The 24,689-nt window shown below is 33.4% G+C and overlaps 3 protein-coding genes across 12 annotated transcripts; 1 reads left to right on the forward strand and 2 right to left on the reverse strand.

Moving 5' to 3' along the window:
* Positions 1-45: 45 nt before the first annotated feature.
* Positions 46-14,235, reverse strand: LOC123682932 (meiosis regulator and mRNA stability factor 1). 8 transcript variants are annotated; one of them, XR_006747915.1, is made up of 24 exons: positions 13,663-14,234; positions 13,283-13,567; positions 11,808-11,983; positions 9,776-9,855; positions 9,563-9,660; positions 9,360-9,437; positions 8,722-8,928; positions 8,395-8,532; positions 8,109-8,309; positions 7,747-7,935; positions 7,519-7,685; positions 7,106-7,278; positions 6,742-6,959; positions 6,285-6,608; positions 6,012-6,167; positions 5,596-5,826; positions 5,116-5,313; positions 4,497-4,764; positions 4,296-4,438; positions 4,189-4,242; positions 2,885-3,077; positions 2,709-2,813; positions 1,372-1,562; positions 46-1,238 (listed from the first exon to the last, which is right to left on the reverse strand). XR_006747915.1 is itself a non-coding variant. In XM_045621773.1 (24 exons), the coding sequence occupies exons 1-23, from the start codon at positions 14,065-14,067 to the stop codon at positions 1,388-1,390; spliced, it is 4,170 nt and encodes a 1,389-aa protein (XP_045477729.1). In that variant the 5' UTR covers positions 14,068-14,234; the 3' UTR covers positions 46-1,238; positions 1,372-1,387. The 8 variants fall into 8 exon arrangements, 7 of the variants coding, with proteins under 7 accessions (XP_045477729.1, XP_045477728.1, XP_045477731.1 ...); XM_045621773.1 differs by having other exon boundaries at positions 1,372-1,470; XM_045621772.1 differs by having other exon boundaries at positions 46-1,470.
* Positions 14,236-14,841: 606 nt separating this feature from the next.
* Positions 14,842-17,029, forward strand: LOC123682934 (tRNA dimethylallyltransferase). 2 transcript variants are annotated; one of them, XM_045621782.1, is made up of 2 exons: positions 14,842-14,952; positions 15,250-17,029. In XM_045621782.1, the coding sequence occupies exon 2, from the start codon at positions 15,328-15,330 to the stop codon at positions 16,633-16,635; it is 1,308 nt and encodes a 435-aa protein (XP_045477738.1). In that variant the 5' UTR covers positions 14,842-14,952; positions 15,250-15,327; the 3' UTR covers positions 16,636-17,029. The 2 variants fall into 2 exon arrangements, 1 of the variants encoding a protein (XP_045477738.1); XR_006747916.1 differs by lacking the exon at positions 14,842-14,952 and having other exon boundaries at positions 15,179-16,685; positions 16,802-17,029.
* On the reverse strand, positions 16,874-22,989 carry LOC123682933 (DNA topoisomerase 3-alpha). 2 transcript variants are annotated; one of them, XM_045621780.1, is made up of 15 exons: positions 22,737-22,989; positions 22,458-22,667; positions 22,152-22,404; positions 21,927-22,097; positions 21,693-21,868; positions 21,277-21,522; positions 20,147-20,431; positions 19,876-20,066; positions 19,519-19,818; positions 18,718-18,838; positions 18,465-18,609; positions 18,078-18,347; positions 17,643-17,893; positions 17,051-17,231; positions 16,874-16,961 (listed from the first exon to the last, which is right to left on the reverse strand). In XM_045621780.1, exons 1-15 carry the CDS (start codon positions 22,878-22,880, stop codon positions 16,930-16,932), a joined length of 2,976 nt encoding a protein of 991 aa, XP_045477736.1. In that variant the 5' UTR covers positions 22,881-22,989; the 3' UTR covers positions 16,874-16,929. The 2 variants fall into 2 exon arrangements, with proteins under 2 accessions (XP_045477736.1, XP_045477735.1); XM_045621779.1 differs by having other exon boundaries at positions 18,078-18,350.
* Between the last annotated feature and the right edge of the window lie 1,700 nt (positions 22,990-24,689).

Below are 24,689 nucleotides of genomic sequence, written 5' to 3' on the forward strand. Positions count from 1 at the left end.
TTATTCTCCCATTGAAAGATTCTATAGGAAAATAAGAAACACAAATTGAAAGTAGAAAAATGCATTTAATAACATTTTACAAAAATTATTGGGTACTGTTTTTGTTAAAAAATATTAATTACAGATAAAAATTTCTTCTATTCCTATATACTACTTGATAAATTAATTGTCACATTTCTCATAAAAAAATTATTTAGGAAAATGAATTTATAAAAATGCTGAAATGATTAAGACTAACCTGATCTTACGATAGTTGACATTTGGAACATATAGTACTTATTTTTCATTGCCACCGACGAGGAACATAAAGAACACATAATAGAGCAAAAAAATTAAGAACAATAACAATACTCATCACAAATTACATTTAACAAAGTAGGAATGCTTCAGATTTTACAAATAAATAGTCTTTACACAAGATCATTTTGGAACAAGGGTTTATAATAACTATTGCAATATTTGAGGTTTTTTCAGTATTGCACACAGATTTAATTCAGATTTCAATGTCAACATTAGGCAATTCTTAACATATTTACATAAATATTCAGTTAACATTATGTATATAATTGTTATCTTCATTTTATTTCATGTTGGACAGTAAACAATAATAAGCTACAATCAATAAATTTGTAGCAAGAATAACAGTTAGAATGAAGATAGTTGAGAAGGACTGAGCCAAAAAAAAATGAGGAGGAATAAGAATATTTTATGTAAAATTTATCCCTCCAATTTATAATCTTTTTCTCTGAACAACTTCACGATTAGGACTTTTGTATCAGCACAAAAAAATATGTATTGATGAAAAGGCAAGATTAATAACAATTCTCTTAAAGTTTTTGAAAACAAGAAACGTTTGAGTTTTCCTGAACGATCTTAGAAGAGTAATGTAAATTTTTAGATTCAACCGTTTTGAGTCTTGAAATTATATCATTTCTCCTTAGATCTAGGCCCCTCGTTATAAATTAAGTTAAGGTCTTGAATAATAAAAAGGCTTGTATGAAGATATTCACAGAAAGAGTTCTCTCTCACTTCATCTCCTGCTCAACAAAATTCATTCATCAAATGAAGTTCACACGAAAATTTGTCGTTTCAAAATGATCTTCAAATAAAATGCAATTCACTGGATTACAAGGGAGTAAAATCACACAGTAAAATAATAACAAAAATCACACTAAGACTAGTTTTGGAGTTTGGTCTAGTTGAAACCGTAAATTAAAGCACACATAGTGGCTTTCCGCCTAAAAATATGAAAGACGATTTAAATTCATCTCGGAAAAGTGAAATTGTACAGGGCAGGCACAGTTTAAACCTCTTTAAAAATCACATAATTCGCCGAAATTCCTACCGGTGAGAATATCAGTTTATGCTCACCTTCGCATAGAAACCATCAGCGTAGGAAATTACGTTTCGCTGCCAAACTCTCTTTATTTTCTCGAGGCAGTCTCCTTTGACATTCGTTCCTTCCATCAACTGGAAGAATTGTAATATTCTAAAGCTAATTCTTTTCACCTCCGGTTTATTTCGATTTCACTGACAGTGTGAACCTAGCTCCCAGAATTTCCCTAAGATAAAAAGAAGAATAACTGTTGATATTCTATGGTAATGCTGGCAGCTAAGTTCATGTCAATGCAATTTATTTAACTGAAAGTGAAAAGAATTCGTTCCTTCCAGCAACTGGAAGAATTGTAATATTCTAAAGCTAATTCTTTTCACCTCCGGTTTATTTCGATTTCACTGACGGTGTGAACCTAGCTCCCAGAATTTCCCTAAGATAAAAAGAAGAATAACTGTTGATATTCTATGGTAATGCTGACAGCTAAGTTCATGTCAATGCAATTTATTTAACTGAAAGTGAAAAGAATTCGTTCCTTCCAGCAACTGGAAGAATTGTAATATTCTAAAGCTAATTCTTTTCACCTCCGGTTTATTTCGATTTCACTGACAGTGTGAACCTAGCTCCCAGATTTTCCCTAAGATAAAAAGAAGAATAACTGTTGATATTCTATGGTAATGCTGACAGCTAAGTTCATGTCAATGCAATTTATTTAACTGAAAGTGAAAAGAATTCGTTCCTTCCAGCAACTGGAAGAATTGTAATATTCTAAAGCTAATTCTTTTCACCTCCGGTTTATTTCGATTTCACTGACGGTGTGAACCTAGCTCCCAGAATTTCCCTAAGATAAAAAGAAGAATAACTGTTGATATTCTATGGTAATGCTGACAGCTAAGTTCATGTCAATGCAATTTATTTAACTGAAAGTGAAAAGAATTCGTTCCTTCCAGCAACTGGAAGAATTGTAATATTCTAAAGCTAATTCTTTTCACCTCCGGTTTATTTCGATTTCACTGACGGTGTGAACCTAGCTCCCAGAATTTCCCTAAGATAAAAAGAAGAATAACTGTTGATATTCTATGGTAATGCTGACAGCTAAGTTCATGTCAATGCAATTTATTTAACTGAAAGTGAAAAGAATTCGTTCCTTCCAGCAACTGGAAGAATTGTAATATTCTAAAGCTAATTCTTTTCACCTCCGGTTTATTTCGATTTCACTGACGGTGTGAACCTAGCTCCCAGAATTTCCCTAAGATAAAAAGAAGAATAACTGTAGATATTCTATGGTAATGCTGACAGCTAAGTTCATGTCAGTGCAATTTATTCAACTAAAAGTGAAAAGAATGGGACTGACAGTTAAGGTAGTTATCCTTACCATCAAGATTTTTCGTAAGAGACGAACCCATATTATCCATGTCGCTTGGAGAAATGTCCAATTTCGTGTTAACGCCAGAGTCGTTTGAGTCATCAGATATAACTCCTTGAATGAAAAAAACGATTTAGAAAATTTTCTAAAAATTTCAAAACCCTATTTTGGCTTATGGTACTTACCTCTGGATATAAGTTTATCAGGTAAAGGTAGCTCGGTGGCATCTGGAGCGGAAAAACTTTGAAAAATACAATTTCGAACAGTCCACGGATTATTATCTGAAGAATACAACTGATGAGCAGGAGACACCAGGTCTTTGATATCCCTCTCAAGTAATCTTGGAGTTTGGAACAAGGGCATTCGGATTGAAAAGTCCTGAAATTTTTAATGTTCATAAAAATTGATCAAGATAAACAAAGCTAACCTAACATAACCTAATTCTCATTGAAGAGGGTGTTTTTTTTAGAGCTATAGAACTTTAAATTGCAATAAAACAACGATGGATTATTCGACTGACATAAATTTTATTTATCCGCAAGATAATCTTGTGGCATTACATTTTGAATATGATTTCTGGCATATGACCACCACGGCTGGCTCGGATGTAGTCCAATCTGGACGTCCAATTTTCGATGACTTTTTCCAACATTTGTGGCCGTATATCGGCAATAACACGACAAATGTTGTCTTCCAAATGGTCAAGAGTTTGTGGCTTATCCGCATAGACCAATGACTTTACATAGCCCCACAGAAAGTAGTCTAGCGGTGTTAAATCACAAGATCTTGGAGGCCAATTCACAGGTCCAAAACGTGAAATTAGGCGGTCACCAAACGTGTCTTTCAATAAATCGATTGTGACAAGAGCTGTGTGACATGTTGCGCCGTCTTGTTGGGACCACAGCTCCTGGACATCATGGTTGTTCAATTCAGGAATGAAAAAGTTAGTAATCATGGCTCTATACCGATCACCATTGACTGTAACGTTCTGGCCATCATCGTTTTTGAAGAAGTACGGACCAATGATTCCACCAGCCCATGAAGCGCACCAAATAGTCAGTTTTTCTAGATGTAACGGTGTTTCGACATACACTTGAGGATTAGCTTCACTCCAAATGCGGCAGTTTTGTTTTTTGACTTAGCCATTCAACCAGAAGTGCGCTTCATCGCTAAACAAAATAAAATGGACGTAGTGCGCGATACGTATTCCGCACAGAACCATTATTTTCGAAATAAAATTGCACTATTTGCAAGCGTTGTTCAGGCGTGAGTCTATTCATGATGAATTGGCAAACCAAACTGAGAATAAATCACTTGACAGCTGTTAAATCGGTCGCCATATTGAACAGTAATGCCAACTTAAAGTTATATACCTCGAAAAAAAACACCCTATACTTCAATCAATAAGAAAAATATCGAGTGATTGTTCATGTAAAACGTAACTTACAGGTATTGTAATTATTTTAAGGACAAATCAAATAATACTCACTGTAATTTTACTGCTCCCATTGGCATTGGGAGAATTCCAAAACAAAGTAGTTCCCTAAAAAAAAAGGTATGAAAAGAAATTCAACAATGAACGACTCGAATATTTACAGGAGAAGGCGGAGTATCAGGTTTGGGAGGAGCTATTTTTCTTTGAGGGGCGTTATGACCTATCGGTAACCATTTACAGCCACGTTCCTCCTCTCTTCTGATTGGTTTAACTTCTTTTAAAGGAGTAGGAAGAGGTACTTGATCTGACGAAAAAAAATTGTGAAACTATCTTTCTCACGTAATACTACAAATATTTCATACCTGTGAGTATTTTATTGAAACTGATGAGAGTGTTAGGTCCACTACCTCTTATAAAAATTAAGAAATTGAAATATCTCATCAGATCACTTGGTGAATGTATATTGTAGTCTTCCAATTTGATTTCGTTACCGTAACAAGCGAAAAGACATCTTTCTAAATCATTGTAGAAAATCTGACCACCATTATTGTATAAAACTTGGTATAACTGAGCGGCCAAGACATATTGTCTAGTCAAGGATATGTAGTTTTTATTATTCGAATAAGAGATCTGTAACAATCAAGTTAATGAGATCGATTTTAAAATAAATAATGCACTTTGAAATGGTTGTAATGGAAACACTGTAGCCATGGTGACATTTGTTATGTCATTTGTGTTCAATAGGTTATGCCATTCAATAAGGAAAGATTTACTCTTCAATGACGTTGTGAATACTGAGAGAAATTTAAAAAAATTCGTTATTTTTTTCAATTTATCGATGAACTTTACATATAAGCACTAAATTTCAGTGAAACCTGACAAATTGATTCAGAGATATAGAATTAAAAAAAAATTATCTTCTGATGATACAATCCTCATGAAACTATTTTGCAACTGCTTTCTAAATATCAGTTCACTTACCGATAATACATTTTTCAGTTCATTCAAGTTTTCAACTGTCAGGTGGCTATTGTATTTGTTGTGGTATTCAATCTTGAAGAAAGAAGCTTCTTTACAATAGGGTGGTTCTAAAAGTATAGCCAATACCCTAATTTTGTACATTTGAATAGGATCTTGTTCTACTGGAATAATGTAGGAGCCTATTGAAGTTTGTAGAAGCTGTAACAAATTAGTTGCACTCTAGAAATTCATATAGATGGGGTTTTATTGAGAAAATATTCAAAATTTCCAATAGGAACTGTAAAATTTAGGAAACTATATTTAAATATTTTGCAATGTTGCCATTTATTATAACCTATACAAGAAAAATGTCACTATTATAACCTAACAAGACAAATGTCATTATTACAATTTAACAGCACAAATGTCATTAAACTTGTCAACTGTCAAACTATATTTTCCAATTCAAGTTTCAATTCTTTTGTAGAAGAAAATATTTACCTGAACATATTCTGGTAAATTGGATATAACCTGCTCGACTGTTTCGCATTCGTATGCTTCCGGCTTGAATGGATATCCGAACTCTTTCAGATACAGAACTGAGAGATCTTCTAGGGAAATACTGGATAGGCTGGAATTTTTAATCATCGACAACAATTGTGAACCAAGCACCTTCAACATTTTGGGTAATGTTAAGCAAACCGCTCTTTCTCCATCCGATAACTCTATAATCTGAAACGAAATTCGATCAGACGAAGGATACAAACTGGAAACCATCTACGAAACGATACAAAATACAAAAAACTCAAGGGACGAAGCACTACATTGTTGCGTTAAGTTTGTTAATCGATTGTTTCTGTTTTCAACGTTAGTTTTGATGTTATTTATTTTTTTAAAAGTTCTAGCATTTCTTATACCTTCACGACATCTGGTATGGCTTCGAATAATTCAATTAATTTCGTAAAACCATAATCTGATACTTTGCATTGATATCCGAAGTGATGGTGATAGGCAGGTACAAATTTGTGAAAAATGATGGTACAATACGGAGAATGTCTCAACAGTTCAACAACCTACAAAGTTCATTATATTGGTGAACCTCATTCAATTTTTCTTTGACATTTTTCTTCGTTTGGATGAAATTTGAGTTGCTTAAAGCTATACAACTTTCTACTCGATATTCGACTTACCTCAACTGAAAACTCTTTAGTTTTTGCGATTTCTTTAGGCGTCTGTTCTCTTTTGGGAACAGCAATAGTGATTACATCGTCTTTGTGACTAATAACTATAGTATTCTCAGGCAGTTCTCCTATTAAGTCTTCGAAAGTGCACAATCCGTAGTCTATTGGTGAGAAGGGCTTGCTGATAACTTTCTCGTAAGCTATGGGGAATTCTAAAATCGTTATCTGCTTGCAAGGCTGCACCTTCAATACTTTCAGTAAATCAGATGTGAATCTTCTCATCTGAGCAGAGTGTGATAAGGTAATCAATCTGCGTGTGCCATCTCCTATTATCTGTCAAAGAAAAAACATGAATGACTTCAAAACCTAACCTCACCTAACCTTAAAACGGCAAGTTATTGAATGTCAATACTGAAAGCTTTACTTCTTGAACTACTTGAAATTGTTTATTTATAAGAACACCTACCTGCACAATATGTGACATAGATTCGAACAAATCCACCAATTTTGTATGGCCGTAATGGGCCACTCGACATTGTCTTCCGAAGTGATGATGATAAGCAGGGATAAATTTGGCTAATGGCAGTTGACATTTATCCATAGTACGTAGCAAATCAACAACTTCACGACACAACAAATAGATGTTAGGAGCAAGAGAAGGAGGAACGCCCTTCAGGAATGTCTCTGTAAAGAATTCCTAATGATTTTCAAGTTTCTAGCACGTTCTGTACAGAATTGATTTTGACCTTGAAATGTACTTCAGATATTTGAACAAAATTAGAGCATGCAAAAACTCAACTGATTGGTAGGACACAATCTAAAATGATTACCTTCATCGTTCAAAGCTTTCTTATTCTCCCTTTTAATTATCTTGATGGTCTTGTTCGGGCCAACTTGTTTGATGGTTATGTTAGGAACGCACATAACAAAGTGTTCTAAAGGCACACCACTTTCATCGACAGGAAGTGGAAGATGGAATGTTTGCTCGTAACAAGCTTGAAAGCTAAAATTCAAAAAGTTACATACCGACTGCCTAATATACAATGATACAAGGTTTTCCAATAAGAGGTTTCATTTTGAATAGCCCCCTATCTGGGCAGCTGTCACTTTTGAAGCTGTCATATTTTGACATTTGACAAGCTAAAACTACGCCATTACTAAAACTGGAACTACAACAGAACACTACAAAAATGGTGAAAAGTTTGCAGTCACAGTTTGAAGAATCGAAACCATGAAAACTTACCTCAAAAAAGGCAGTGCACCCATATGGGTGTCCAGTAAACTATACAACTGCTTGGTGAAGAATTTAAGCGACGTCATCAAATTCGGAGATTGAATTGTGTTGATTTCACACCATCCACCTGATTGTAACCCATTGGGACAGTGTACCGTACAATACGATAAAATAATCTGAATGGATATAATTACTACTATTATACGAACTACAAAAAAATAATTGACACTAAAATACCTTGTTCAAATTTGGAGGTGGAGATGCTTTAACTTCTTGCGTAAGAGAGATTATACGACAGCCTTGCTCCTCTGTGATTTTGCAAACATCTTTCAACTTGTTTACCTCCGATACCGATAGAGTGCAATGGTATCTCGATTCAAGTAAAGCCATGAATTTGAAAAGGGCCATACATTTGTCTGGTGCTTCCTGCAAAAGAATGACCACATGGTTCACCAATATTCAGATCATGTCAAGAAATGACGTATTTTTTGGTTATGTTAGGTTAGTTTCAGTGAATTGCATGGTTTCTATGAATGACGATATAATTTTGAAATAAAGGTTTTTATGCAGGAAACTCAAACCTTCTAAATCTATATTACCTGTAAAATGTTGACGATGAGTGCTTTCAAATGTTCAGGATCGGAGACATTGTTCTGAGCATATGATATGACGATTCTTTTCTGTCCTAGTTTTTGTCTGTGAAGCTGAGATATTGCAAATTGTGCCTCTTGTTGACTAGATACCCTGATATTTGCACAAGTTGATCCATCTGCTTGAGTTGCAATTTTTAAACTATAAATCTGAAAAAGGACCGTTAATATTGTTCTTGTGGTATTTCTATCCGTATTCTAAGTAGTAGTAAAATCAATTTTTTTTCAAGCTCACCATTGCATATTCCTTGAGCATATTAGTCAATAAACGTCTTAGATCTGACAATCCTATTGAAGAATCTAAGTTTGATATGATTAAATCGACTGGTTGCTTATCAACTATACTGTGAGGTTTTGAGTTATCGTTGGCAGCCTAAAACAATTTATTCATAAATAATATAACGAAAACTTGAAATTTAGAAAAAAAGAAAAAAAATAGAGTGGAAAGTGAATTATTTGAACTACTTTCTAGGATGGTTTCGTTGAATATCTTTTTCTTTGAATAGCATTCGTGGTATCGGGTATTGCTGATATATAAAATAGATATTTATAGTGTACTCACCCTAGAATCATCGCTGACCTCAGAATCTGTATTCATTTTCTGGCTACGGTTAGGAACATTGAGCAACTGTAAGTCCGAGTTGCCAGATCTGATATCAGCTATACGCATATCGAAGTTTGGTTCTGGATTGCTTAACATACTTTGTGCTCCTTGAATAGGACGGAAATAGTTGCCTTCCCCACCTTCCCTGGGCAACTGTCGATCACACTGAAATAATGCCTGAATATAGGGAATTGTTCGAAAACAAGTAAATCAACATAAATCTTTCGGTCAAATCAGAAATGCTTCTTAAGTAAGTGATCACACAGCCTGAAGGAGCTCAAAGAAAGTTTCCATTCCGAACTCTACCCCAAAATGTCATATTCGGCCTTATGTCAGTCATCATGGTTAATAATTTGAAAAGGAGAAGATGCAATACTCTTCGAGGATTAGGAAATACAAAGAAGTGAGGTTAAAAATAAATATCTGTCAATAAAAACTGACATATTTGACTTAACCTAATTTGCTTTAGATAACCTAAAAGTGTATTGAAAAGAGTAGTTCAATAAACTCTTGACACTTAAGGTGGATTTAATCTTTGAACATTACACCAAGTCAAGAGTTTGTTGAACAAGCCCATATTTTTTCAAATATCTTACTTGTCTCCAGAGTATACTGGCTGCAGCCTGATTTTGGTCTTGTTGTGTGAAACCCGGTGGTGGTAGCTGGTAATTTGCCTAAAAAAAAGAAAAAGAAAAGGGATAAATCACAACGATTGAAAACTAATGAGAATAACCACAAATAAAGTTACAAAATGATGTATTCAACCCTTTAAAATAAATTTTCCCTTAAATTGACTTACCCTCCATGGTGTATTTATATGAGACATGTCCAGTTGGTTAGCAGGATAAAAACCAGGTACTGTTGTGTAATTTAAATTATCGTTTTTTGTTTTTCTCCCTGAAACATCAGCAAATTTTGAAATAACACCCCATTCTCAAAAAATTTCAAAAAATATGTTAAACTGAGTGAATTAATTTCAAAAGCTTCTGCCCTTGAAGTGAATTAATTTTACCTAGGAAATTCCTGATAGATGGAGCAGATGCTTGAATTTTGTTTCCGTATACATCTTCTCCGTTTATACGTTTTTGTGCCCTAAAAATTGAAATAATCAAAAAAAAAATAAAGTCACACCAAATAATATTGAAAAGTTAACCAAACTATCTTTTTGGCAAGAAACAAATAAAATAATAAAAATCACTTGACAGATTCAAATTAGAATATTGAGTAAAAAAAAAGTAATTTGAGGAAACAAATTTTGTTTCTAATATTTGGAGTTTGTTCATTTGATAATCATCATTTGTTGACTAAGTGTTTATTATCTGTTGGAGAGTGTTATGTTGAAAGGACTTTGTTGGACTAAACAATGTTCAATATGAAATCTCAAACGAAATTAGCAAATGAAAATGGCGGACCAATTTCCACATAAAGAAAATTCCCAATCTCTACTTTCTGGTTCGTTGTATTACAAAAATCCAGAGAGTTATAGTTACCTGGAACTCCTTTCATAAGGCTTATTGTAATGCGCCATTCTCACTGTTAAAAAGGCGATCACTAAAAACTTTTCTTAATTCACGATTTTCATTCCAGCAGTTGAACTAGCAACTGGAAGATTACTGTTACGATTCAGTGTGAAAACTTTTTTTTTGTGCCACTCATATGTTGATAAAAATACGTCAATGTGCGGATTCACTGTTTATTCACGTTTGGATTTTAAACAACGAGATTATTTTGAGAAATGTGTTAAAATTCAGCTCTATTAATTGGTTTTGCAATTATCCTACCAAGTTCATGTTTTTTTTTTATTAATTTTTTTTTTCATCACATATTTCATATAGAAACTGTTGGTAATACTAAAAAATAAAGACGATTCAGTATCCTAAAAACACATATAAAAACCGAAATGTCTACAAATTAAGTTTTAGGCCCTTTTTTCAGACAAAATATGTATAATTAAAAAAAAAGTAACTTATATAATTATTACGCCCGTGCGTATGAAAGATCCTTTCATAGCTCAGCTAAAACCGAGAAATTCACGTTAAAGTAGATCAAAAGTGCATGAAAATTTTGTCTTTCTCTTTGTAGACGAAACATTTCCCGAATGAAGCAAATTCATATTATTTTTCGTCTCCTGGATTTTCTGCCTGGACCACCCTGTATAATATTGAAAAACCACCGTATATCCCTTTCTTTTAAAATAGGCCTACTTTTCGTTTTTCGACATAGTTGTGTATTTGTCAAATGACGTTGAGGTTATTCTGCAATCTGCAGTCAAAGCCAGTGGCGGCGCATTTGAAAGGCAATACTTAAGTTGAAGCAATAAAAATTTGAAACCATTTAAAAGACGTTAGTTGAACAAAGGCCGTTCATTTCGTTCAATTTGTAGTTTTTGATTAATGCTTAATCTTGAAAGATACTTTTTGCAACTCTTAAGACGTCAGCCGCCACTGGAAATACCAACATAATATCGAATAAATGTTTATTTTTCATCCATTGTTTCCAATTGAAATGAAGCAAAAAATTGTTATTCGCCGTTTTGAGTACATTTCACGTGATAACAATTGATGAAATAATTACACTAATTAGTGTAGGATAGAACAAACCTATCTAAAATCTTAGTAACAGCAGGGTTAGGGTAGGTTAAACCCACTCCTCCGAGATTTGACAACCTTGTAAAAGTGGCATTAGTGTAATGTTTTCTACCCCGACTATCCTAGGGCTCTGTGGGACCTCTCAGAATTTTACAGCTTGTACGATTTAGAATAAGCGGTTATGTTCTGTGTAGGCTTTGTTACTGTGTCCCAGCGCCACTTCAGGCACAGCACTATTGATTGTTCACCCAATAGCGAATGGTTGGACGGTCCCTCATAATCAAAAAAATTTCTTTCAAGCCTCCGGCTTAGAAGTACGGGATCCTAACCTCTGGACCAACCGAGCATGCTCACAGAGCTAAGAATTTCGAAATTCTTCTGTGTTGAGGCACCTTCCTAAGATAGATGCCAAACAAAATTGCTACAGATGAGGTGGGAGACATCAAACAAACTCACCTGATTGCAAAGTCTAATGTCGAAAATCTGACGGTTGCTCTACCGTCCGGATGAATATCTTCCACCCTTCCACCACAATTATCCGTAAGACATTTGAGACGTGCCTTTATCTTTCCGAAATTATAGTTCAAAGGCAAATTGGTTATCTCTAAAATGGCCACTTCGTCAGGTAGCACCTGCAAGCATTCCGCAGAATTGCAGATAGAACGAAAGTAGAATACCCTCACCTAGTTGCCAGATTGGCAACCAAGCTTTTCTCATTAAGTACCATTCTACGTTCCAATTCTTTCAACAGCAAAAAGATTAATTCAGAAAATTAAGCACATTACAAATAGGCTATTCGACAGTATGAAAAATATTGTCGCATATATTGGCAACTGCATATCTTAGACTCGGATTGGGCGAACTTATGATGACGTCAATTTGAAGTAATATTATAGATATTTTGGAACTTGAACGGAATTCTTACCTCAAGTAGATGGCTATAGTAAGAATTTAACGAATCAAAGTAATATCTGCAATGAGTTTTATTAAATTATGAGTTTTTTCACCTTTTGATTTCTATTTTATCGGGAAAAATTTAGGCGAATTGAAAATTTGTCAAATAGCCTTATTGTTAAAAATGGAAATTTGGACTACAAGCTTTTATGTTGATTCGTTTGCGAATCATAAGAGAGGAGAAATAATTGTGGAAAAAAGGCTTCTGCCAAATATTATTATTAGTATTAATTGGAATTCATATATTTCTGTTTGCAAATAAAGCAGGTAATATTCAATGCACGCCAAAAGATTGGGATGAAGTTTGTTACAAATGAAAACAACACCAAATTAGAAAAGAGGTTAAATTTAAGCTTTATACAGTAAGAAAAGTTATAATGCCTTATTGATTGATAATACCTATATAAATATAATCTTTGCAATGTATCAATCTGTTTTAGAGGACGTATCTTGACTTTCTGTGGATGATAAGCGCTAATCTTTCTGCTCTGAAAATACCTAGTAAGCTATCTAAAACACTGTCCTAACAAATAAACCTACCTAAGTTTTCAATTTTTAGAAAAATGCCCTTGCTACTCCAAAATTTATTATAAATTAAACAACTCAATGAGTGATCCCTACTTTAGAATAATTCTAAACCAGTTTTATTTAAATTTTTTACATTACTACCAATAAAACGTTCATTTTGGAACACACAATATGGAATTTTTAAAATGTTTATTTATTCAACCAATAAATTTTTGATCTTTGGTATAATAATAATATAACTGTAGTTAATTCTATATTTTGACAACCAGGCCTAAATACCTTTACAAAAAATGTTTCTATTCAAAAATCCTACGAGAACTATTTATAGGTTAGGTGAGAAGCAACAAGGAACAAGGATTACAGGCTAATGGTTAAAATTGTATTAAAGCTATTTCTTCCCAAATTTCGACTCAAAAGGTTTGAAGTTGTTAGTAATATGAAATGTTTACCTTTTCTCTTTTGTGCCTTGGTAAATCTTCGATTAGTTCAGTATAAAGGAAATGTTCATTAGCACATAAAATCAAAGCATCCGCTGCATTTGCATTATGAAGTAATATCACCCGTATTTTTCTCCTATACCTCAAGTCACTGAGATCAGCTGCAAAGTTAACATCCCCCGATATCAAAACCACTGCACATGGGGGTCGATGAACTTCTGCAAAACGTCTTAGTGATTGTCTTAATTTCTCATCAGCAGCATTTTTAGAGATCGATGATACATGTATCACATTAACCTGAAATGAAAATTAATCAACTTCTCTCATTTGGAACTTGATAGAACTAAATTAGAATGGAATAATGTTGAAAAAATCACAATAGTTTTACTTACCTGAGAATCGTGTAATTCCTGAATAATCTGAGGGTGTTCTTTTTTAACATCACAAACTACTATAAATTCGGCTTCACGATAACTTTGAAGAAAAAATGTTCTAATTCTTTGTACAATAGCTGAGGCACTCTTGAACTTAGGTACCTGGCAGTTTTCAATATCCCAAAATATGCCAATTGGAGGTAGTTTTTTCTTCTTGTTCCTCTTGGAACAACCGAGAAAGCCATCACTATTAGAGCTATCAGACCAAGAAGATTTTTGTGAAATGTCCACACTTTTTGTAAGTCTCAAAGGAGACTGAAATTTAAAAATAGGTTTTCCCTCAATATCGCTCAATGAGTCCATTGTTGAAGAAGATTCATCGGATTCATCACTAGGTTCACTAAATTCACTACTTGAACTCATTCTAGCTCACATTGTGAAACACTAAAGGTGATAAGATTGAATCAGATTCGCTCGAGTAATGAAATAACGGTTTTATTTGATCATATTTCAAAACAATATTCGTTAAAATGGGGATGTACACAATCAGAAAAAAAAAATATATGTTAAGGAATCTGTCTCTGTGGATGTGAAAAATAAGATTGTAAAAATATCATAGATTAGAAAGTAGGCATAGTAGAGTCATAGATAACGGTAACTGTCAATAAAATAGATGAATTTTAGCTTATTTTACAGTTATGTACTTCCAAAAAATTTTGAATCATAAATAAATTACTACAAATCGAATGATTTCTCTCTTAATAAAGCATTATTTGAATTAATATTTGAATAAAAATGATGGAGGAAAACGTAACCTGTTCTGTAGGCCACGGCTGCTTCGTTACCATGACAACGGGTAAAAATAAATACAAACAATTATTAAATTGAGATTATCTTTCAAAGTGAAATACGTATTCAACGGGTTGTATATGTTTTTAGCTATGTATATCAAACTAAACCTATAATAAAGTAATGCCTTTCTTTCGAAAAAAGTTTTCTCCGAAAAAAACGCCAAGTCGAAAGGGACGTACTAATTTCATTCATGATGAAGAACGCAATGATTTAGTATTAGATAATCGCACTGTATTATTACAATTGGGAAATAATAATTTGAGATTTCAAAACGGTGAATGGATTCCAGGTACAAAACATTATTTATGTATTTTCAAAAGTAATATCCATAATTTTGTAGAATCTGGACAGGATGCTTCTTTATTCAAGACTAATCAAAAATTAAAGAAACAGATACAGGAGTTACAAGAAGAAAATAATCTCTTCAAAGTTAAATTTGAAATTCTCCTGAATATGGTATGAATTATAGATGCTTTTGTATTTTTATTAATTTCACAAGACCTACATAACTCTTTTTATTTGTCATTACTTCAAATTAAGTTTAAGGTTTTCTCAAATAGTAGGATTTTATTTTATTTTTTTTATATTATTCATATTTCGAATCAAAAACCTACAAAATACATATTTTCCTTTAGGACACCTAATAGGTTTTATGGAATTCTGAAATAGTTCAAACGTATCAATCATAGAATTATTTTATAGGTGGTATGTCAACCTCACTTATTTTGTTTAGTTGATATTTGTCTTCAACAGGTATTTTCAAAAGGAATATATGGTTCTACCTATAAAAAGAATAATTACTAGCATTTGTATTGAAAAGAAGTATTCGCAATGGTGTCTAAATTACCTCTAGTTGTTATATTAGGAGCAACTGGATCAGGTAAAACTAAATTATCGCTTGAATTAGCTAAAAAGTTTGGCGGTGAAATAATTAGTGCTGATTCTATGCAAATTTATAAAGGCCTCGATATAATTTCTGCAAAAGTAACCAAAGAAGAACAGCAAATTGCTCCTCATCATCTAATTGACATCCTCAAACCAGAAGAAACTTACACAGTTATAGAATATAGGAATAAAGCAAAAGGAATTATTGACGATTTGTTTTCCAAAAATAAACTTCCTATAGTAGTTGGAGGAACCAACTATTATATAGAAGCATTGTTATGGAATATATTAGTGGACAACTGTGGAGAAAACCTCAAGAGACCATCTTCTGAAGTATTCAACGAAGAATTTAATCATTTACCTAGTCCAGAACTGCATAAGAAATTAACATTATTAGATCCTGAAATGGCAAGAAGGTTACATCCTAATAATAGAAGAAAAATACTGCGATCTCTAGAAGTGTTTCACGATAAAAGTAGAAAACTCAGTGATATTTTGGACGAACAGCACAATTCAAAAGGTGGTTCTAAAACATGTGGTGGCCTACGTTACCCTAACTCATTAATTTTCTGGGTACAATGTAGTCAAGCAGTACTAGATGAAAGACTTAACAAACGAGTAGATGAAATGATGAAGGAGGGACTGATAGAAGAACTCCTGAAATTTCAGAGACATTTCCAAAATCCAGATTACACAAAAGGAATGCTACAGTCTATTGGATTCAAAGAATTTCATTCCTTTCTTACACTTCCAGAATCTCAAAGGAATGAAGAATTAGGACAGGAAAGATTACAAGAAGGTACCGAAATGTTGAAAATAGCAACAAGAAGATATTCAAGAAAACAGGTCAAGTGGATAAATAATAGATTCTTGGCTAGAAACGATAGAACTGTACCACCCATTTACGGTTTAGACGCTACAGATGTTTCAGCATGGACTGAGAATGTGTTCGGCAAAGCAAGTGATATTGTGGATTCATATTTGTTAGGCACACCTTGCCCTCACGAGAGATTACCCAATTTAGAAAAAGTGTCTACTGCCAATGTAGATTTCCTCACGTATAAATGCAAAATTTGTGATAGAGTATTTGTAGGAAAAGAACAATGGAATATTCATTTAAGGTCTAGAAAACATAAAAAAACGAAAGAAAAACAAAACTCTGCTTTATTGAAAATTGAATCACCTGCACAAAATGATGAAATTTCTCTTAGTACCGAGACAATAGCAGTGGAAAAACTTGAGAAAACTAATTAAATTACTTTTGAGATTATGCTTCAATTCTGCATATTTTTCAAATAAAGAATGTAAATATATTTTTACCATTAGCTTGATATTCGAAATGTGAAACTAAACTTTTAATGATCGATATCAACTTGAATGAAAAAAAAATCTTTTTAGTATTACAATTTTTTTCTTTTAGCTAACACAAACAACTGCAGAAAGTCATCTCCAACAAAGGGAAATTGAAAAATTGAGGAAATTAGACAACAGATAACAATAAAATATTAATTTATTCTTAAGATAATGTACAAAAATATAAAAATTGACTTATGAATTAGGGCACCGTTGTCTGGTATGGCCTGAAAAAAAAAACAAGTTATATTCCTTATGAAAAAGAAGACATGAATAAAGACAAATTGATATTAAATATAGTTAAATTATTCAATACCTTCCTGACCGCATATTCCACATTTTCTTTTTGCCCTAGGTTGATTATTCTTATCGTAAGGTTTAGGTTTAGGATTTCTTGGATTATGTGTTCCACCTCCTCTTCCTCTATTTCCCCCCCTCCAACTACCTCCCCCACCACCTCCATCCGAAGGATAATCGCTATTTGTATTTTGTTCCACCTAGAAAGAAATAAATCATATTCGATAGCTGTAAAACCTACAAGAATGCCAGCAAAAAAACTCGATTAGGATATTTGGCTATTTCAAATTTTATCCTAACTACAAAAAAAATTGTATATTTGCAAAAGAATTATACTAAAAAATTCGTAAATAATTATATATCACATCCAGACGGAAAGTTCGTCACTAAAAAACGACTTATGCGGTCATAGTCTATGAGTCGTCATAGAATATTAATACTGCATTTGTCACAAAAAGGTCTTGGTATTGATATTCTGTGATTCATCATGGCATACATATCCAAGGCATTTTTTTGCGACCTCTGAAAAATTGTATATGAATTTCTGCCATAGAAAAATACTCTAACCTCATTAATATGGATTACGCAATAAGAATAGGTGTTCAACTTACGTTATCCGCCCACTGAAAGAATTTGCAACTTTCTGATTGCGGTTTAGAACAAGCGTAAAACTTCCTACCATGGTTCTCGTTTTGTTTCATCACTGTGCATAATTTGGCTGGCTGATTACATCTACACTTAACTGTAACAGCGCCTGATGTGTCCATACTGGTCGAAGCCATCGAAGTAGAAGCTGCAGAGCTATTAGGTTGCCACAGGAAAAACCCACAGGCGTTATTCGAACATTTGTAAAACTTCCTACCTGTAAAATAAAAATCACAATTGAAATATTGTTATCATTATCCCATTTGTGACTGAAAGCAATATCATCGGTAATGATGACTCAACTGAAACTAACCTCACTTTTTGACAAATGACGGTCTGTCAGTTCTATTTTTGAGGTTATTTTCTGTCAGTCACCATCACCAACTTCAAAATGAAATTACCTTTGTTCTGTCCATTCTGACAAGTCAATAACGAGGCGGCATTATCACATAGGCAGACTATATCCGAATTGGACGAATTTTGAATCACAGGGCTATTATATTGTTGAACAGGTGTTACATCACTGGGTCTCCTTACCGTATTATTGGATGGTGTCTGAAGGATTGGAGAAGGCCAACTACTGCTCGGCCTTCCACTGCTATGATTTTGTGAAGGTCTATTGGTATTTTGTTGTCTTCCGTTTGCATTGTGTTCGACATTAGAACTATTCGCTTCTGAAACGATTTAGAAAAAAGTAGTAATATGTTGATATAGTATGATATGCATTGTACATAAAATAATATTGTGTAATTTTTATGTTTTCATCTTATATATTCAAAGATACTCACGTCGTTTCACCGAAGATAGAGGAATATCTAGAGATTCTAATAAACCCACATCACAGCCTCCTATACAAAGTATGGTCGGATTAGGTTCCCCGATCAAAGGATTCTGTCTGAATTTCATCTTGACTTTCTTTGTATCTGGCCCGCACTGGAATTTCAAAAACAAGTTCGATGTGAGGCACAGATTTTATGTTCTCTGAGTGATCCAATGCCATTTGGCAAAATTCAAATTTTGTGAAATAACAGTGATACTCACACTATTACAGTGTTCATTCAATACTTCTACACTTTCGATGACTGCAGATGGCCAAGCTGAATTTTTGCAAGAAGGATAAGCACCACACGTTAAAAATTTACCAGCTCCGGTTTTTCGATTTCTGTAAAATGTGAAATTTGATGTTCTGATTGGATTAATTCATTATAATTATTACTATAGCAATCTTTTTCAGATTAGGATTCAATGTTGTTTTCAATACCCTAAGTTTTCAATGACCCTTCGATAGAGAAAATGAATCTGTTCAAACTCTCTGAATACTATCATATTTTATTGTGAAAAATGTGGAGTTTATGGTAAAACATTAAACAAAAATACAAATAACACGATAATAGCTTTGAATTATTCGAGCTTTTAAAATTTTTGTCTATTAAAACATATTCAGTGAATCTGTCCCAACTAGGAATATTAAATTTTAAACAATAGAATTGTATATTTTTGAATAATTCATGAATACAGAATTTGATGAACGTCACATCCAAACGGAAAATTCGTCACAAAAAAACGGCTTCATTGGTCATATTCTATGATCCGTCATAGAATAAGCATTTGTCACAAGAAAAAAGCCTTGGTATTCATATTTTATGATTCAAGGCATTTTTTTGCGACCGCTAAAAAACAGAAAATGAATTTCTAAAGTAATGAATGATTCTCACTTCATTTATATGATCAATTTCTGTCAAGTAGTAGAACAATCAAATGTTTGATTAGTATAAATTATGTGGGTTTTTAGAGCCTTTTTTATTATTTAATCGCATATTTTTTTTGGTTTGGGCAACTCACCTGAAAAACATAAAATCACCACATTTCGGACATTTCAGTACCGGTCTCGAGGAATCTTGAACAGCTCCGGGTGCTTGCTGAATTTGAACCGGTGCGTCTCCCAAACGATTAGCTAAACTTTTGTCGATTTCCCGAATCTTATCCTCAACCGTCTGAAATACCGCTCTGTATTTCGCCACCTGCTCTCTTCTAACAACTTCGGCATCCTTGACACCATCGCATATGAGCTTGAGGTCATTTTCGAATTCCGCCCTCAAAATGGGCTTTGCCAGCGATACCTCCAACCCGATATTGTTATAGCTGAAGGTGAAGAGTCATTTTAGAATACCCGTATAATTTTTTATGTTACAATCTCACCCTTCGACCAGACCCATTCCTAGAGTCCCTGGTACGAAATACATATTTTCGTGTAAACCCACGTACTCCCTAGTTTGAATTTTATCTATGTGTTCGGCATGTGTCGCATCGGTACCAATCCCATGTTTATCCATTAAGGCGATCAATTCTGCTTCCGTTAACAATTTGGGAGGTGATGTATTTCCTTCGGCCTGGGACAAATTAAGGTTGATGCATTTTATATTTTTCATACTGTCAAATAGCGTATTATGAACAAAAACGAATCCTTTACCATATCTAACGTTGTTGGTGTGAAAGTTTCTCCCTGTTGATAATTGTTGATCTCCTTGCCAGTCCACTTTTCATAGATGTAAACATCTAAATAATTCTTCTCCAAGATGACTAATCCTTTAGCTGTAAATTTCTCATCGGCTAAATCAACAGTTACGGTCGTTTCAAAACCCTGTGCGTCTTTATGTACCGATGCCAAAAAATGTCGGACAATGTACTCATAAACGGCTTTCTCTTGACCGCTGAGGCCGGGCGCATATTTAGTTGGATGAATCGGAGGATGGGCCTAGCAAGAAATCAATAAACAGAAATTAAACCAGTGAAAATTATAATGGGAATCTCTACAAATATGAAAATTACTAAACTAAGTAATAGTTTACTATCTGATCGACCTTTCTATTAACTATTAGGCCAATTGAAAAGTCCCCGGTCTGATGCACAGATGGCGGAGCTAGTATTAAATCCATATGATTTTTAAATAGTACCAACCTTCAAACAAAACGTGTCAAAATTTGACAGCAGTCCGACCATTAGTTTGTGAGATATTGCATTGTGAGTGTAGCTACTTTTGTTATTTGAAAAAAGATGGAAAAAAAGAATTTCGTGTGCTGATAAAATATTGCTTTTTGATGGGAAAAAATAGGGATGAAGCAAAATCTTTGCTTGATGAAGAGTTTCCGGGGTCTGCACCAGGAAAATCAACCATCATAGATAGGATGCTAAGGTTAAACGTGGTGAAATGACCACCGAAGACGGCGAACGCAGTGGATGCCCAAAAGAGTCTGTCACAAACGAAAAAATCAAAAAAGTTCACAAAATAGTTTTGAATGACCGTAAAGTGAAGTTAATCGAAATAGCAGACATTGTGAAGAAATCATCTGAGCGTGTACAATATCATAGAACGGTGTGAGATTACAATTGGTGCACAAAGATGGTTCTGCACTCGAAAATCATAATTTTGAGATTAAATTCTTGGATTAATATTATAATATTGAGCATAACGATTATAGAAGTCCATTGGAATTGAATTTGTGACGATTAAAAGATGTTCATATTGTCAAAAAATCAATTGTTAAGATTCTATTTAATTGAAAATGGTAGCTTTCCTCAAAAAGTGTCATCATTAATTACCTGATCTGACTTTTTTCCAGCTCTAGGAGTTGGACCCCCTTCGTTCAAAATACGTTGGGCAAATGGGCCCCAATTACCATCATTTGTTTGTTGTTCCACAATGTTGGATAAATTTAATTCCTTCGGATATATATTGGTTTCTGTTCTTGGGTAACTGATAAAACCCTGGGTATATAACTTCTCAGCTATGCTCATAGCTGTTTTAGCATTTATTCTAAGTTTCTTCGATATAGTTTTCTCCATTTCCTACGAATCAAATTCCCTAATGTTTTTGAAAAACTAAACTAAATTATGTATTCAATACTGCAAACTGACACTTGATATTTTTGTAAAACTCAGAATATTCAAAAGAGAAATGCTACAGATACACTTAAATATAGAAAATTTTTAAAGAAATATAGAATAAAATTACATACCACTGTATCTAGAGGTAGGGGACGCCATTTACTTTTGCTTCTACTTTCTACTGACTCAACTTTAGCTAAATTGCTCTCTTTACAAATGTCTAATATAGCTTCACAAGCATTCTTATCAAATAAACGATCTCTCTTCCATAAAAATTCAGTTGTCATATCTTTAATCTTATGATTCACTGAAAAAATAGAAGGTATATCTAGGAATTATAGGAAATCTTCAAAACATTAACATACTTTTGATTTTCCAAAAAGTTTCTGGTATAAAATTCTCGATGGATAAATATCGATCAACAACAAATCCTAAAGTTGGAAATTGGCATGATCCATAACTGATAACTTTGTCAGATAATTTAGAAGGAAATGCTTTTTGCAGACGGAGTGTTTGTAATCTGGTGAATGCTGCACCTGCAAAATAATTTCAAAATTACTCTTGCAATGATATAAATAAAAAAGACTAACCAGTTCGTAAATCTAATTCTTTTCTGACATCAACTGCATCACTGATATTTTTGTTTGGTTGTCCAAGAGTTGACAAGGCTCTAAAAATTGAAGGTCCAGTTATCTCTGAGAATTTAGCCCGATATACAGAGATATTTGATTTAACATCTTTACATACTCTTATAATTTCAAAGCCAATATTTTCTCCTTCCCTATCACAATCTGTCCATAATATGAGACCATCACAAGTTCTTATTTCTCTTTCTAGAGTTTTCTGCGAATAGGGAATTTTGTTATGGTAAACTTTATAATTATTTATGTACTCACTTTGATGTTCTCCATGTCGTTTAGGCATATTTCTTGAATAGGAGCATCAAAAAGATCTGCAGCATTACATGATTGCCAATTGCGAAATGATGGGTGAAATGCAAAATTTAAAAGATGTCCAGATACGGATGTCATAATCATTTTGGCCCTTTGGCCAAATACTGTTCCTTCAAACTCATAAATTTTGTTGTACTTTGATAACCCTTCTCTCTAAAAACGAGATTAATCAATGTTATCATTAAATTATCACAGCAATCTGAATATTACGGGATATCATACCCTGTTAGAAGCTCCTTTAGAAAGAATAGCAGATATTCCCTTTGCAGCATCATTTTTCTCAGCAACATTTAAATATCTCATAATTTTGGTTGAATATCTCTTCAATCCACAAAGGAATATTTTATGTGATAATAGAAAACTCATGGGTTTTTGGGAGATTATATGTCATTTTAATTCAAAATAAATGAGCGTTTCCAAATAAAACCAAAATAAGAAAGAAATTTAAATCCAGCAAATTCTAACCTAATTCTAGAGAATACAAGATAGAAATCTATGCAAAATTAAATTGAAATATAGTTGCGACCTCTAGGGGGTAAAGATCACACTGTTAGACATAATGAATTTATAAGCCGTTAGAGTGCGCTGGCGTTCAATTTACAATTACAGTGACTAGATAAGCTACTGTATAATCCTAGAAAAAATTTCTAATGGTTTGATACAGAATTTTTAACTAAGACAGTTCATGACCGGATCTGCTAAAATTTTAATCAGTGGAAATCAATATAGTGACTTTATTATGTTACTGTAGGCATCTATAATCTATAAGCCATCTATCCGCATTTTACCAAACTAATTATTCTTGCGGAAAACATGTATAGAATCCTGTAATGTATACATCCTCACCTAAACCAGGTTTAGGCTACTCTTCCTAGATGGCTAGAGTATAATCCTAGATAAAAATTCGAATGGATGATTAGAAAAATTTTTCTAAGAGAATTTATATCCAGATCTGTTTCAAAATTTGATATCATGAGGAAATCCCGTTGCTTAATACCGATTTGCAATAAGGTAATTCTTCAGAGAACTATGAATCGAGATATCTTGCGTTATGTAAGTTTTTTTTGAAAAAAAAATTAGACGTGAAGGACCTTCAAAATATGATATCATGGAGAATTTTCGATTCTGAATGCTAACCTACCATCGGTTTCTTCCTAATGCACCTCTAAGTATCACACTGTTCGGGATAAAGAAGAGAAAAATCGTAAGTGAGGGCTGATGTTTCTTTTGAATATAATCACTGTATAAGGAATTTTTATACAATGATATAATTAATAATAATAATAATAATAATGAGCTTTATTTCAAATAAAGTAGGTTCATGTACAAATACATTGTCTACCTGAAGTGAAACAGTGTCAGATAATAATCTTTAGTCTATTTTATATCAAATATTATGTACCAGGAATTCTTCCACTGTATATGGTTCAATCTGAAGCAGCAACTTATAGACTTCCTTCTTGAATAGTTTGAGGTTGGTTATGTCTCTCATCTGGTTTGAAAGTCTATTATAGTATTTTATACACCTGTATTCTGGTCCTTTCTCTGTGAGTGAAAGCTTATGTATTGGATATTTTAGTTGAGTTGTTCTTGTGTCATATTTTGTAGAGGTTTTGGTTTCGAAACAGTTTCTATTTTTGAACACAAATATCAAGCATTCTTGGATGTGTATCGCTATGGCTGTAAGTAGTCCATGTTTCCTAAATATGCCCCTGCATGTTTCTCTGCATGGCATTCTCATTATTGTTCGAATAGCTCTTTTTTGCATCTTTAGCACTTGCTTCATGTTATTACCACTACCATAAAACATAATACCATACCTTATTTTGGCTTCAAAGGTTGCCTGGTAGACAACTCTCATAGACGATGAGTCAAGATAGCTTCGTAAAACACCCAATGAATAACAAATGGATCCCAGTTTTGTACACAGGCCTGTAATATGTTCATCCCAGTTCAAGTTCTCATCTATAGTTAACCCAAGAAATCGTCCTGAGGTCTGAAGATCAAGTTTACTGTCATTTAGCTGAATGTGAGAAGGTGTTTGAAAGTTTGCATGTGTGGTTTTAATAATTATAGCACATGTTTTTTCTACATTTAAACATAAATTGTTTGATTGAAACCAGTGATTAGCCTGTTGGAGAATACTCTGTACTAAGTCTGCAATCTGGGGCAAGA

Source organism: Harmonia axyridis, chromosome 6, assembly GCF_914767665.1.
Source record: "Harmonia axyridis chromosome 6, icHarAxyr1.1, whole genome shotgun sequence".
Lineage (NCBI taxonomy): Eukaryota > Metazoa > Arthropoda > Insecta > Coleoptera > Coccinellidae > Harmonia > Harmonia axyridis.